General features: G+C 39.3%; 1 protein-coding gene across 3 annotated transcripts in view; it reads right to left on the bottom strand.

Annotated features, from left to right (window-relative positions):
• Positions 1–230: 230 nt before the first annotated feature.
• Positions 231–15,029, bottom strand: part of FSD1L (fibronectin type III and SPRY domain containing 1 like) — a 34,525-nt gene continuing 19,726 nt past the window's right edge. The window contains exons 7-14 of one of the 3 annotated variants that reach the window (XM_065740746.1): positions 13,009–13,218; positions 12,588–12,686; positions 10,802–10,928; positions 9,653–9,685; positions 3,496–3,590; positions 2,788–3,039; positions 2,361–2,449; positions 231–764 (exon numbers count right to left, since the gene is read on the bottom strand). In XM_065740746.1, the coding sequence (XP_065596818.1) occupies positions 642–764; positions 2,361–2,449; positions 2,788–3,039; positions 3,496–3,590; positions 9,653–9,685; positions 10,802–10,928; positions 12,588–12,686; positions 13,009–13,218 (1,028 nt within the window). In that variant the 3' untranslated portion in view covers positions 231–641. The remainder of the gene's footprint in view (positions 765–2,360; positions 2,450–2,787; positions 3,040–3,495; positions 3,591–9,652; positions 9,686–10,801; positions 10,929–12,587; positions 12,687–13,008; positions 13,219–15,029) is intronic. The other 2 variants (XM_065740747.1, XM_065740748.1) reach the window with 2 other exon arrangements.

The following is a 15,029-nucleotide window of genomic DNA, read 5'->3' as shown; positions in this document are numbered from 1 at the left end:
AGAGGGAATCAAGCAGATTTTTGACAGTAAATGATATACAGATAATTCCCACTGAAATGTTAACACTTTCCACAAAGAATATAACATATCTTTTTTGTTGCCACAAAAAAGCTCTCCCACTAATCATTTGACTACTATTAAACTTCCAGGTAATAACTAAGATGAAAACCCATAGTTTTGGGTAAAACATAAACACATAGATTTGTGAAAGAAAATGCATGACTACCAATCTAAAAGCACACTAGATATTAGTTTTTGATATTTTATTTTATTTTTTAATTAGAAAAAAAAGATTGCTCTCTTTTCATATCTACCCTACAATCTCTTACATGAACAGATAGTATTTTGAAATGCTTACTTGTTATCTCATGTTTGTATGTGAAGACCAGTAGTATTAATATATAGTCAAATAATTATTGCTAGGAGAGCTAAGAAAATACCATTTGTTATATTCTTCATAGAAAAATATTTGTAACAAAATTAATATTCAAGTCCATAACAAAATGCTTAAGTACAGTAATAGAAAAGTACATAGCTACAGCTCTTTGATTTTCCTACCTACTTTTCAAACAAATTCGCAAGTTTCTGCACATAGCAGCTACACTGAAAAAACATTCAACAATGCAAGTGTTCAATAGACATTACTGGGCAATATTGTTTAGACTACCAGTTGATCCACTCAATCCATTTTCACTTTTCTGGAGTGTTCTCACTGCACTTGGCACCTGCAAACCTGTACTTACTGCAAGACCACCACACCAGATCTGAAGAAGGAAGGGAAAAAAGTTAGTCACAAATTATCTAAACATTATGAAGCAGTTATATTTCTCTTCTCCCCTCCCATAGTGGAACTAACATAAAACCTTTACCCACAGATCCATTTGTCTGTTCTCTTTCACTCTAATACTCTAATCAGAAGCCAATTCTGAATAATCACAGAACAGTTGGGTTGGAAAGGACCTTGAAGCTCATCTATTTCCAATCCTCTGCCACAGACAGGGTTGCCACCTACTAGATCAGGTTGCCCAGGGCCTCAGAAGTACACCATAAAAAACTAAGATGCTACACATTCTGTGCTTTCAGCCTAAGTTTATAACCAAAAAAAATCCTATATTCAAGATTGATATGCTAACACAACTACTTAAAGACAGTGTCTGAAAGCAGTACTTTGTTTCAGTGTGACAGGACAGAACTATGTGAGTGCAAAAACTGACATAGCTCAGTGTAAAAAAAGTTTTGAGGCGCTTCAGGGCCGCTGTTGTAAGGGACATATATTCTACAACAGAATGACATTAAAGAATATGTGCCCAATTTCACAAACTTATTTCAATACAACAGCTTGCCTTTTTTACTTAATCTATATTCAAGTTAGCACAAATACTGTTTGTAAGAGAGATTGCAGACACTAACTGTTAAACTCTGTAAGAGATGAGAACAAATGGGCTGAGTTGTACCAGCAGACGCTCCCTTGCATGTCTTAAGAACTGATTTAATGTCAGCTGTAGTAGTGTAAAATCAACTTGCAGTGGTATGTCTGACAGCAAAGTATGATGACAAATAAGGCTGCTTGTGCAATCTTTATTAATCAGCCCAATTACATGTTAGAACTACAGTGCTGTGTTTTCTCTGGTCTGGATTACAAGAGCCTGAAGACCAATGTCCAGGGAGCTGAGTTGTTACTGTGAACTAAAGTGACACTCCTCTGATGCCCAAGTTTTTCCAGCCTTCTATCCTGCTCCCAAAATATGATGTGCTCAGTAGACAGCTTATAATGCAGCTGAGGTCTGCCAATTCCACTTGTTAAAAGTGCTTAAAGGAAAAACAAGTACAGAATATCTTATCCACTTCTACATTTTTTTGAAAATTTGAATTTTCACAGTTATAGCAAGTTTTCACTGACTACATTATAGGCAAAAATAAATAAATAAATAAATAAAAAGGCATTCAGACCAGTGAAACAACTAGCAAGAAAATCCCAGTGCTTTCAAACATTTGAAAGCTAAAATGTTTCATCTCACAATACCTGCTCTGGCACCTTTTAGCATATTGGGCTTTTGTCTGCATCGGTTTGGATCAATTATTATAGCAGGATCATCAGCTAACAGGACACATAATGTATTTATAAAGACTGTTACAAAGATGAAAAGTCTTATCACAGTTGAGACACCTATAACCAAGAGTTCCCCCCAGTGAAGTGCACTGGTATTGTGTAATTGCCATGTGAAATTAAAAAGGGAACAAACATTTTTTTAAGTATTCACCAAAGGCAATAATCCATGTTTCCTCCTTTAAAACACAATTATTAGTCTTTAGCAAAGTGAATTCAGCATTAGAAATGTAACAAAATTTTGGATACTGACCATGAAGGCTGGTAACAAGGGCTGTGTAAACTTTATCCTGAAGGTATATAGCGGCACCTTTGAGGCTGCATTGTAAAACGTGAGCTGACCTGAAAGAGGCAGAAAGCAAGCTGAAATAAGTGTTTAGATGCCGCTGCTGTCCAACTTTCTGTAAGTCTGGTACTTTTCCAGGGAAACACCTGGAATAATTTCCCTGGAATAAAATGAATTTATTCCACATGACTGAAAAATTCTCAGCAGCTGTATCACATAGATGAACTCACATCATTTGACATTACAAGCATTATTGCATGAACAGGTCTGTCTCTCTTCATAAGAGACTGTCAGTTGGAAGCATCATTAATGTATTCTTTGCCCCTTATTGCTTCACCTAGACACCAATACTCAAATACGCTTTTCAGCTCTGTTTAATAGAAATGTAGCTTACCTCCATCAAAGTTGCAGTGTACTCCTAATCTGTCTGGAACAGGTATATCCAGTGTCTTGGTCTTATTATTATGTTTTGCTGCAAATGTGTTTTGGAGCCAGTTGTTGACATGGATGCACCAGCTTGTGTTAGTCTTTCCCAGCTGATCGTATTTCCCCAGAGTTTTATATGCCACACCCACACTGTAGGATTTGCAGTCCTTCTGCGCTCTCACTTCCCAGTAGTGCTGCCCACTTTCAATAGCACTATTTCCTAGCAAAAGATACATGTAGTTGTTATATTTCTATCCTACAATGTTCGCTCCCATACAGGAACCAGCCAATTTTGCTCTATTTTGTCTTCTTTACAGCAAAGACTTCAAAACTGAAAAAATCTGAACTACTAGTAACAAAAGAATTATTGTACAAGTAGACGAGATATAATTGTAAAGTAGAATAAGGAGACAGGTTTTATTTATATTCACTGAAACAAGATGCATTTAACATCAACTCATGTTGAGAAGACATGAATGCCAGTCACTAAGAGCTCCATATCTGAGGACTTGAAAAGACCTGAAGTCACTTAGTACAGCTCAAAATTCTGGTGCTAAATAGGCAAGGCTACTTCTGTGTGTGACAGCAACAAGTAGACAGCCCAAAATGAACTCAGATTTGTCCTCTGATTCTTATCTGATCTGACCTCAAAGTAGAAAAAAAAAGTTCACTTTACCTAACACAGTGTATGATTCACCAGCAAAACGATCTCTGCTGCCCTTTACTATGGCCTTTCCACCAACAGATGCCCTCTTTGGAGATGCACCACTTCTAAGAAAAGAACCATTCAAGATTTACACACTACTACAACAATGCACATCAAAATAACTTTTTCTAAGCAAGAGCCAATTATGTTGCAATAAACATACACAAGCTACTGAAACAGCAGTGTCAAGTTTAGCCACTAGCAACACATCTCTAATAGTCAGCTAGTACACATGCACCAAAATCAAGAGGGAAGACATGACAACCAGGAAAAAAAAAATCAAAATGTAACAAGTTGAGAAAGGAAACAGAACGGAAAAAGCAGACATGTGGGACACAAACTTATACATAAATCAGTATTTTGCCTGGAATGCTCAGAAACTCGGACAACTTATTTTTCTGCATAACATTTCTAATAAACCTTGTAAATCAGCTACAACTGTTGAGTATGAATGCACTGCAGATATTCAATGCAAAGTATAAATAACAACATAAAGACAGATTTTTCAGTACACATATTGATTGGATAAACTGCAAAAGAAATCCCAAGAAACAGTACGACCCAATGAAGAATCAAAAAAGTAATTAAATGACTGTAATTTCAAAAATTACATGCTGAAGATGATACAAAAGCCATGAATATCAAAGCTCTTTCAATAAATTCTGTTTAGATGTGGCAAGACTTCCAGAGTTTAACATACCACAACCCTTCTAAAAAAGGTAAGTATAAAAAAATATACTGATCATTGGGGATTAAATTTAGTTACGAAGTCTTTTAAAAACTACACAAAATTAAACTGTGCTATAAGACATTGTGCTGAGGAGCACATAATAACTTCATAGGGACCTGAGTCTAATCCTAACCAATAAAGGCCTTGCTTTTGATAAGCATGATTAGAAAATCTCCCTCAAGAAGTGGTAACAAAGCAAATGTAGAAAACTTTGCACTGGAGAACATACTAGAGTTCAATCATTTACATTAGAGAATAAGCATGAAAGCAAGTTACTTCTGACATATTTCAGGGAGATTTTCAAATCCACAACCCCCAGCATCCAGTATATACAAGCTTATATAAAAAAAAAAAAAAGGATGTTTTCTCTTTAACTTTTTACTTCAGCTACAGTTTGGTAATGCTAATTATTATTTAAATATCAAGGACAAGTACAGTGATGCTGAGCTTGCTTACTGTTCTGAATAATTCCACACTGATTCTGACTTTCTGTTCTCAAACACCATGTCATAAAGGGTCAGAAAACGTCCCCTTTGACTAGTACCACAATTACAATAAAATCATGTGGCAGTCAAAAGCTGAGTGGTATTAAACCATCACATAAAAATGTGCCAGAATATCTTGTTCATCTTCATTTATTTTGATACAGTTAAGGAAGCCTTCGAGAGATCACTGTTCTCAGACTGATGATTATCATTAGCATCACAACTTACCATATAAATTAGCAATACTGATCAGAAGCTAGCCAAACTTCCAAATCGCTTGCAAAAACTACATAAACCAGGTAGTGTGTATCATGCAACAGTCCAAACTACATGAAAAGCTTTTCAATGTTATCACCATGAAAACTTGTAGTTTACTTACCAAAAGAAAAAGAAACAAGTGGTAGCATAAAACAAACAAACAACAGAAAACAAAGCAAAGCCAAGTATTAAAGCATAATTTCACGGGGAAACATTCACTGCAGAATTCATTCAGCTTTAGAGACCATTCCTTTGCATATACAGCAAAAGCTGCTGAAATTTTTTTGTAAGATTAGGTATAACTTGAGTTATACAGAAAGCAAGTGTGGCCACTTAGAGAACGACTAAGAAAAAAAGCAGATACCTCGCTAAATTTTGTCAAAGTCAGGAATACATTAAAAGGTCTTCAGTGTAATTCCCTACAAATCTTTAAGTGGCCACCTGCATGGGCTTTCTCAACTCAAATCTAACAGCCTTTAGCAGTTCAGACAATGGCACTGTATTTAGCATGAAAATTTGAAAAAATGGCTTTTTTTTTTTTCTTTTAAGCGCTTAGCTCTCCCTTCAGAAGTGGAAAGGTGGGAAATGTTATAGAAGTAAGTCAGTTTGGTACCCTCTTTCCAAAGCAGCACACACTATATCAGCTAACAGATAAGTGATACATTTCTTCCACTCTTAAAAACAAAATCATAGTCCTATGACTATAACTTGCTTGTAGCACAGCAGTTAGCCTCAGTTTTATCTTTTTTCACCAAAGAAAACACACTTAAGAGTACCATTTGTTCACTTCTGGAGAAGACCAAGGACAGATAACAGTAGTTACCACAGAATGGCTTGGGTTGAAAGGGACCGTAAAGACCACCTAGTTCCAACTCCACTGTAGGCAAGGATCACTTCTCTATATCAGGTTGCACAAAGCCCCTTCCAGTCTGGTCCAAGATGCTAATACAGTCTTACAGTTATGTTACAGATCATTATGTCCATCATGTCTTTCCAGCTTATGAAAGATGCCTATTTGGCATGTGAAACAACTGTTAACAACCACAGCCTTTTCACTAACCATGAAGCTAGCTTCAGATTTTCTTCCCTCTAATACACACTAATTTAATGCTCCTCAAGATGGAAATCTGAAAGGCACAGGAGCAGGCTGTCCCAGAGTCCCGTAAGTCGAGCCGGAGGAGAAAAAGACCAGTGTGGATGAACCGGGAACTTTTGTTGAGACTCCGAGAGAAAAAGAGAGTCTATGTCCTCTGGAAGATGGGACAGGCTACTTGGGGAGACTACAGAGAACTGGCCAAGATTTGCAGGCAGAAAGTTAGAAATGCTAAAGCTCAGCTTGAACTTAGCTACTGCTGTAAAGGAGAACCGGAAACCCTTTTACAAATATATTAACAGCAAGAGAAAAACTAAGGAAAATTTCTCTCCTTTACTTGATGAGGCAGGGAATGTAACCACAGATGATAAGGAAAAGGCTGAGGTTCTCAATGCCTTCTTCACATCTGTCTTTAATAGACAGAGCAGTTGTCCACAGGGTACTTGCCCTGACCTGGAAGTCCGGGACGGGGCGCATAATGCACCCCCTGTGATCCAAGCAGAGACGGTCAGAGATCTACTCCTCCATCTGAACTGCCACAAATCCATGGGACCAGATGGGATCCACCCAAGGGTGCTGAGGGAGCTGGCAGAGGTGATTGCCGAGCCACTTTCTGCCATCTATCAGAATTCCTGGTTATCTGGAGAGGTCCCACAAGATTGGAGGCTTGCCTATGAAGGCCGTAAGGAAGACCCGGGGAACTACAGGCCTGTCAGCCTGACCTCGGTATCAGGGAAAGTTATGGAGCAGATGATCTTGAGGGAGATCACACGACACATGCATGGCAACCAGGGGATCAGACCCAGCCAGCACGGGTTCACAAAGGGCAGGTCGTGCTTGTCCAACCTCATCTCCTTCTATGACTGGGTGACCAGACAAGTAGATGAGGGAAAGGCTGTTGATGTAGTCTACCTGGACTTCAGCAAGGCCTTTGACACGGTCACCCACAGTATTGTCCTAAGGAAACTGGCAGCCCGTGGTGTGGACAGGTTCACTCTTCTCTGGGTGGAGAACTGGCTGGAGGGCCGTGCCCAGAGGGTAGTGGTTAATGGAGTTAAGTTCAGCTGGTGTCCTGTTACGAGTGGTGTCCCCAAAGGGTCAGTTTTGGGACCCATCTTGTTTAATATCTTTATTGATGACCTAGACGAGGGGATTGAGTGTACCCTCAGTAAGTTTGCAGATGACACCAAGTTGGGAGGATGTGTCAAACTGCCTGAGGGTAGGGAGGCCCTTCAGAGGGATTTGGATAGGCTGAACAGCTGGGCTGAGCTCAATGGGATGAGGTTCAGTAAGACCAAGTGCCGGGTCCTGCACTTTGGCCACAATAACCCCATGCAATGCTATAGGCTTGGGGCAGAATGACTTCAAGAATGTAGAGAGGAAAAGGACCTGGGGGTGTTGGTTGATGCTCAGCTGAACATGAGCCGGCAGTGTGCCCAGGCGGCCAAGAAGGCCAACAGCATCCTGGCCTGTATTAGAAATAGTGTAGCCAGCAGGAGCAGGGAGGTGATCATCCCCCTGTACTCAGCTCTGGTATGGCCGCACCTCGAGTACTGTGTTCAGTTTTGGGCCCCTCACTACAAGAAGGACATTGAGGCCCTGGAGCGTGTTCAGAGAAGGGCAACAAAACTGGTGAGGGGTCTGGAGCACAAGCTTTATGAGGAGCGGCTGAGGGAGCTGGGATTGTTTAGTCTGGAGAAGAGGAGGCTCAGAGGAGACCTTATTGCACTCTACCACTTCCTGAAGGGGGGTTGTGGTGAGGAGGGGGTGGGCCTCTTCTCCCTGAAAAATAACGACAGGACGAGAGGGAATGGCCACAAGTTGTGCCGGGGAAGATTTAGATTAGACCTGAGGAAACATTTTTTCACTGAAAGAGTGGTCAGGCACTGGAATGGCCTGCCTAGGGAGGTGGTTGAGGCACCATCCCTAGCGCTGTTCAAGAAGCGTTTAGATGAGGTGCTAAGGGATTTGATTTAGTAGTTGGGTAGGGATAGTGATAGGAGGATGGTTGGACTAGACCATCTTATAGGTCCTTTCCAACCTTATGAACTTATGAACTTACTGAACTCTACCGCTTCCTGAAGGGGGGTTGTGGTGAGGAGGGGGTGGGCCTCTTCTCCCTGATAAATAATGACAGGATGAGAGGGAATGGCCACAAGTTGTGTCGGGGGAAGACTTAGATTAGACCTGAGGAAACATTTTTTCTCTGAAAGAGTGGTCAGGCACTGGAATGGCCTGCCTAGGGAGGTGGTTGAGGCACCATCCCTAGCACTGTTCAAGAAGCGTTTAGATGAGGTGCTAAGGGATTTGATTTAGTAGTTCAGTGGGTAGGCATAGTGATAGGAGGATGGTTGGACTAGATGATCTTGTAGGTCCTTTCCAACCTTATTAACCTATGAACCTATAATTTTGTGCTGATACTTTTAAACAGGGAGGAAAAGCCTCCTGAATGAATCAAAGATCCTAAATATCCTGCAAGAAAAGGTGAGCCTAAGACACGGTTGAACATGGCCATGTCCTACCCAAGCAAAAGCAAGAATTAAGGAAGTCTTTTACTGACAGCTACAGAAAAGAGACAAAGACTCCAAGGTATGCTTACAGAGCAAGAAGTCAATCCCCAAAGCAGGCTTAAAATCTAGTTCAGTAGGAACTGATAGCTTCCTGTTGTAGAATGATAGGCAGTGCACAGCTTCAAGAGCTTGTTTCACCTACACAAATTATTCAGTACTGCTAATGTCAAACAAAAACACATATCCCCATGATGGACAGCACAGAAAAGTAATATCTGTGAGAAATTAAGAATGCAGGCATTTGCTTCGATCCCACAACTACTAAGCCAGTGAAAAAGTACAAGAGAGCAAAAAAGATGAGTAATTTCTCAAAAAGGAGTTCTAATAGAAATTTATAACAAAACTCTTAACTGAAAACATAGTTATACGAGGATTAAGGGAACATTCTGACAGCCTTTACATAATAAAATTGATGCCTTCTCATTTGAAAAGTTGATTCAGTAGGTAGAATTGCCATTAAACATTTTACATATACCATCAGTTTAAACTCTGTCATCTTGGAAAACATGTAAACACATATTTCCTCTTACCAAAGACAATTATTATACAAGATCAGAAGCAAAAAGTAGCTGGATTAAAAATAAGAGCTAAAGACATTAAGTGATGAACAGTGATCACATTTGGAAGAAAGTTTTAAATCACCATGTGCCAGAAATTTAAAAATGTGTATTACAAACATATACCTATTATGTACAGATAAATCTATAAATAACTGGGGTCTTTGTATAAACTGTAGAATGCACAGTTCTTCTACTGAATCACACATCCTGCACACCAGGAGGTACTCTTATAGGACTATTTTCCAGTCACTAGAAAACATACACAAGATCTGTGAATACACAGTCAAATTCTTAAAAATTCTAAAAAGCACATATATGCTGTTACTGATAAAGGCTATTAGATTGCTCACTACATCAAGCAAACGCATTTAGCAAAGATTCCCAACAAAACTAGATGTTAGATGGATCCTAAGAATGAGGTATATTATCACCTTTTACTGCTCTTCAGCACAGTATTCTGGCCACTGTCAGACAGAATTAAGTATTCATTAAACAACTGTTCCATTATTACAATAAATTATTCACATTTTTAAAACAGCATTAAGTTACCATACTTCTGACAGAATATGCCTATAGGGAACATATTTGTTCATTTATTATTTCAACCAGTGCTTTTTATACTTTCAAGTTTCTCTTGAAAATCAGCTGCCTCTGAGGAAAAATTAACCAGCTCCGTAGGCAAGGGAAAAGTAATGGACACCATTCACATCTTTATTTTAGCAAGACTGTTGACCTACTCTCACACTCTTCATATCTTCAGTCATGGATATGGACTGCCAAGAGGACTGTGGAGAGAATCAGCTGTGGAGAGAATCAGCTGACAACCAGGCTCACTGCTGTAGATGAGGTTTTCCAGTTGGAAGAACCTCACAAAATAGGAGAGACCGGGGGACCGCTGAAGGAAGACCAATTCTGCAGAAAAATAGGTAGGACACCTGGTAGGCAACAGTCTGCTATGTGCCTTTGGGGCATATTTGGCCAGCCACATCCATGGATGTATCTGCAAGACAACCAGCAGGAGGCCAAAGCATTTTACAAAAGATACGTTCTATTATCATTATCTTCCACCATCTGGTTTATGTATTGGTACCTTTTCCTCACCAGTAAGTTATGGGATAAATTCAAATAACATTTATAGTACAAATTTCTTTCTTAACTTTAGCTTTCCCAAAAGGAAAAGCAGTCAGTTCTAAAGGATTCTTTTATTATTTTTATAGTAGAAAACCTGTCCATTTATAAGTATTGATCTGCAAAACTACTGGACGCTATTTTAGAGCTGAATACCATTTACTTCCTGACATTTACCTCATCTTATTTTAGAACTCTGACTAACACTTTGGCAAATGTATTTTGAAAAACTCACGTTAATGTTTTAGACATTTATGACTGATTCCATAAATAGCCTCTATAGCTGTTCCAGGAGAGAAATAAAGAATGAACATTCCAGGCAAAGAATTTTTCTGAGTGAAAATTCCTTTGGTGTCCCACTGTTGTACCATCAATTTAATTTCTTCCTACCATCCCCTTTTAATTGCCAGGTAAGGTATTTCAGACAATATATGTATTTACAGAGCTCTCACCTGCATTTATTTTCTTTCCCTTTTACTTTTTCTTGTCCTTTACCTCCAGTAGGTTCCCATTCAACATAGGAATCTTCAACTTTTAAGTTCAGATGAGATGAAGTATTGTCCAAATTGAACACAAATGCTGGTCAAAACAAAACGAGAAACTGTTAAGTGAAATAGCATTCTCCCCCTGGAGAGACTCAAAAAAAAAAAAAAGAAAGATGGAAGTAATAGAGAAATAGTAACAGATTATTATTTTACTTTCACCTTATTAGTTTGACACTTGGAATCAAGGTAAGAACAACTTTCTACCTTTAGTGTACAGGTTATATAAAAACATGTTTTTCATCTTTGTAACGCTATTGAGTTACCAGTTAAATTCAACTAGCACTTTCTGCTAGTTACAACCAACTTTAATACTTACAGTTATGAATGATTTAAAATGTCATACTCATTCTCCATGCACCGCAGCACTAATTCTCCAACAAGGTATTTGTGATTAATAAGGACTACAAATGTGCAAAAAACAAACTGACAGGGTAAGACATGAGTGGAACTGCGAAGTCCATTATAGATATGAAAACAGTAGGGGATGTATGAAACTAGAAGAGACCTGGTATTTGATGCAGCCAACTTCTTCATCCAAGAAAAGAAAATGAACACAGCATGCAAAGTCCCCTAGAGATACTTATAAATTATTCTGTTAATGCTGTAATAGAATCAGCTATAGGTGCTGAAAGTATACTTGAGATTTTAAGATTTCGGAGCTCAGCAACACGTCTTAAAAAACAAACCATAAAGCAAGCATGTGAATGCGGATACTGAGTTTCTATGGGCTGATTATAGAAGAAAGCAAATTTGACACAGGGTTAAGGTAGAAAAATACACCGAACAGTCTTGTAACTGCTCAAAGAAATAAAAACCATAATTACATTTCTGGTATTGGATTAAGGAAATGTAAGTAGCTGAAGTATTTAAATATTAAATATATGAACACTCTACAATGACCACTGCTTAGAAGTATTAAAATAGTTACAAGAATGCACACTGCTTCGTTCAGGTTGTATATAACAACTGTTACAAGTAACAATTGATATGTTAATTGTCTAGTTCGTATTTGCCCTTTATTGTACAGAATTTGCTTTAGTTAAGAACACCAGGATCATTACTTCCAGCAGAACAGTTCAGAATTGTATTCCGTTACAAAACATCACTTTCATGGAACTATTATTTGTTTACTAGAAAACATTATCAAGGATCCACTAGCCTCAGATTACCTCAGTCTGGAGCTGCTTATTTTTTGAATCATTACCATGATTAGAATCTAGAGCTACATAGTCAAACTATCCAGAAAGACTAACAGGGCAGGAGCAACCCTCCTGCTAAGACAGGTTGTGAGCTCGGCTTATTCCATCTGGAGAAGGTTCCAGGGAGATCCCAGTGCAGTACTGAAAGGGAGCTTATAAGCAGGAGGGAGACTGACTTTTTCTCAGGCAAACAGTTATGTGATGAAGGAGAATGGCTTTAAACTAAAAGAGGGAAGACTTAGGTTAGATGTTGGCAAAGAAATTGTTTACTCAGAGGGCAGTGAGGCCCTGGCACAGCTGCCCAGAGAAGCTGTGGGTGCCCCATCCCTAGAGGTGCTCAAGGGCAGGTGGGATGGGGCCCTGGGCAGCATCAGCTGTTGAGGGCAATCCTGACCACAGCAGGGAAGCTGTAACTGAGTGAGTTTTAAGGTCCCTTACAACCCAAGCCATTCTATGCTTCCTATAAGACAAAGTTAAAGTCTTTCAAGTTTTACCTTTAGTTTCCAGAGTCACAGGATCTGAGTACTCCCCTGCCACAGCTTTGTTGCAAGCTCGTACTCTAACATTCACATATTTTGTATCAAACTTTAGACCTAAAAAAGTAAATGTTGAGAAAGCTGAATTGAGATTAACCATTGACAACTGTACAAGACTAAGATCTACTTCATATTGCAGTCTTCCATTTATTTCAGTTTGTCAAAAAACAAATTTAATGTATTATAATGAACTTAATTTAAAAGATGAGATTTTATAAAAGCTCATACTCCAAATATGAGAAAGAGCTGTCACTGTTCAAAGCATCCAAGACCAACATGAAACGAAGCTTCATTAGACACAGAAAAATGGATATTCTGCAAAGCTTCAAAGCATAAGTTACCTCAATACTCTTGGGTTTTAAGCATAAACAGCCTTTACCTGATAATGTATATTCAGTAGCTTTAATATAGTCTATCAGCTCCCAAGACTGCTCATCTTTTACACGAGCAAACCCATCAAAGTTTGTTTTCCTATATTCCAGTACAAAGTGATCAACCCTGCTGTCTTCTTCAGGCATTCTCCATGATACTGTTATACAGTTATCAATGACTAGACACGCTGCCAAATCAATCACTGGAGCTTTAGGAACTGCAGAAAAACAAATACAGAAATCAGCTTGAAGGAGAGAACAGAGTTAATATTCTACATTCTCCTTGTATTTATTAGAATTCAGAAACTGACTGAAGCCCAGTAACACTCACTTCTTCTAGGGACCAAATTCCATTTTCAAAGCACAGTAAATGACTGTGCATAACTTTAACTTAATATGCACAAAAGTAGAAACATGCATTGACATCAGAATTAAAATTTCCATCATATTTTACACACATTCAGGTTTTGTTAGTAAGTTATGCTAATCCTCTTCTGTAAGCAATAAAAAGTACATGTAAGAGCAGAGAGGAACTGAGCCTACAGTTATGAATCTATGTTTTGGGTAACATTAAAAAGCTTTATTTCTCTGAGTCTTCTGATTAGTATCAATTGCATCCCTCAAACACTATCACGTAGTTTGCTGAGACCACTACAGACAACAGTAAAATAGCTTCTACTTGCCAGTTACCAGTCATCAAGTTCTTTCTTCTTCATCTTTTGTCTTAAAAGAAGGGGAAAGATTCTGAAGATCTACTAAAGAAGACGCAGTAGTTTTGTCTATAATCAGAAGTCTGTTTTCATGAAATGAAAAGCACTTAAGTCACTTGCTTGAAGTGACTTTTAAGTCACTTCAAAGTGAACACTTGAAAGTGTTCGTAACACTTCTTGCACAAAGCTTTTGGAAATGAGATCTGCAAAAGCTTTTTTTTACTGTTGTTTCAGCATTCGCAGTAACTTCAAAGTGGCCTGAGGCCAATATATCTAGCAGGATCATTTGACAATGATGATGCATCCACAGGACTTGCAGAACTACAAGCTTAGTGGAAAAACAAAACAAAACAAAACAAGACAAACAAACAAAAACCCCACCACTTTTCATAATACTGTAAGTTTTGTAATGCATTTTTCCATGTTATGCCCAAGTAACCAACTGCTAATTACATTTAGGCTATGTGCAACTAAATCTACAATTTCTTGATGAGACTCTTCGCAGTGACTTCTCCCAGTGACAACTGATGACAACTAGCAACACTTTAGTTATCACAGAATCAGAGAATTGTAGGGGTTGGAAGGGACCTCTAGAGATCATCTAGTCCAACCACCCTGCCAGAGCAGCTCCCTAGCCCAGGTGATAGTTGTCCAGGCAGGTCTTGAACGTCTCCAAAGAAGGAGACTTCACAGCCTCACTGGGGAGCCTCTGCCAGTGCTCCATCACTACACTGTGAAGAAGTTCCCACACACACTTGTGCAGAATTTTGCATACATCAGTTTGTGGCCATTTCCCTTGTCCTACTGCTACACACTACTGAAAAGAGTCCGGCCTTGTCCCTTTGCCTCCCGCTTCTTAGATATTTATAGACATGGATCAGATCTCCTCCTCCAAACAGGCTGAGGTCTCAGCCTTTCCTCATAAGGGAGGTGCTCCAGGCCATTTATCATCTTTGTGGCTCTCCGCTGGACTCCTTCTAGGAGATCCCTGTCTTTTCTGTACTGGGGAGCCCAGAACTGGACACAGTACTCCAGGTGAGGCCGCACCAGGGCAGAGTAGAGGGGGAGGATCACATCCCTTGACCTGCTGGCCATGCTCTTCTTAATGCACCCCAGGATCCCATTGGCCCTCTTGGCCACAAGGGCACACTGCTGGCTCCTGTCCAGCCTGTCATTCACCAGGATACTCAGGTCCCTCTCCTTAGAGCTGCTCTCCAGCAGCTCATCCCCTAACCTGTATTCATGCATGTGGTTATTCCTCCCTAGGTAAACTCTACGCTTGCTCTTGTTAAGCCTCATCCGGTTCCTTTCTGCCCAGT

Source organism: Cyrtonyx montezumae, unplaced genomic scaffold (genome assembly GCF_038088225.1).
Source record: "Cyrtonyx montezumae isolate F1298 unplaced genomic scaffold, pur_monq_1.0 scaffold_29, whole genome shotgun sequence".
Classification (NCBI taxonomy): domain Eukaryota; kingdom Metazoa; phylum Chordata; class Aves; order Galliformes; family Odontophoridae; genus Cyrtonyx; species Cyrtonyx montezumae.
Note: the sequence above shows the minus strand (reverse complement) of the source record. Positions and strands in the feature narration are given on the sequence as shown.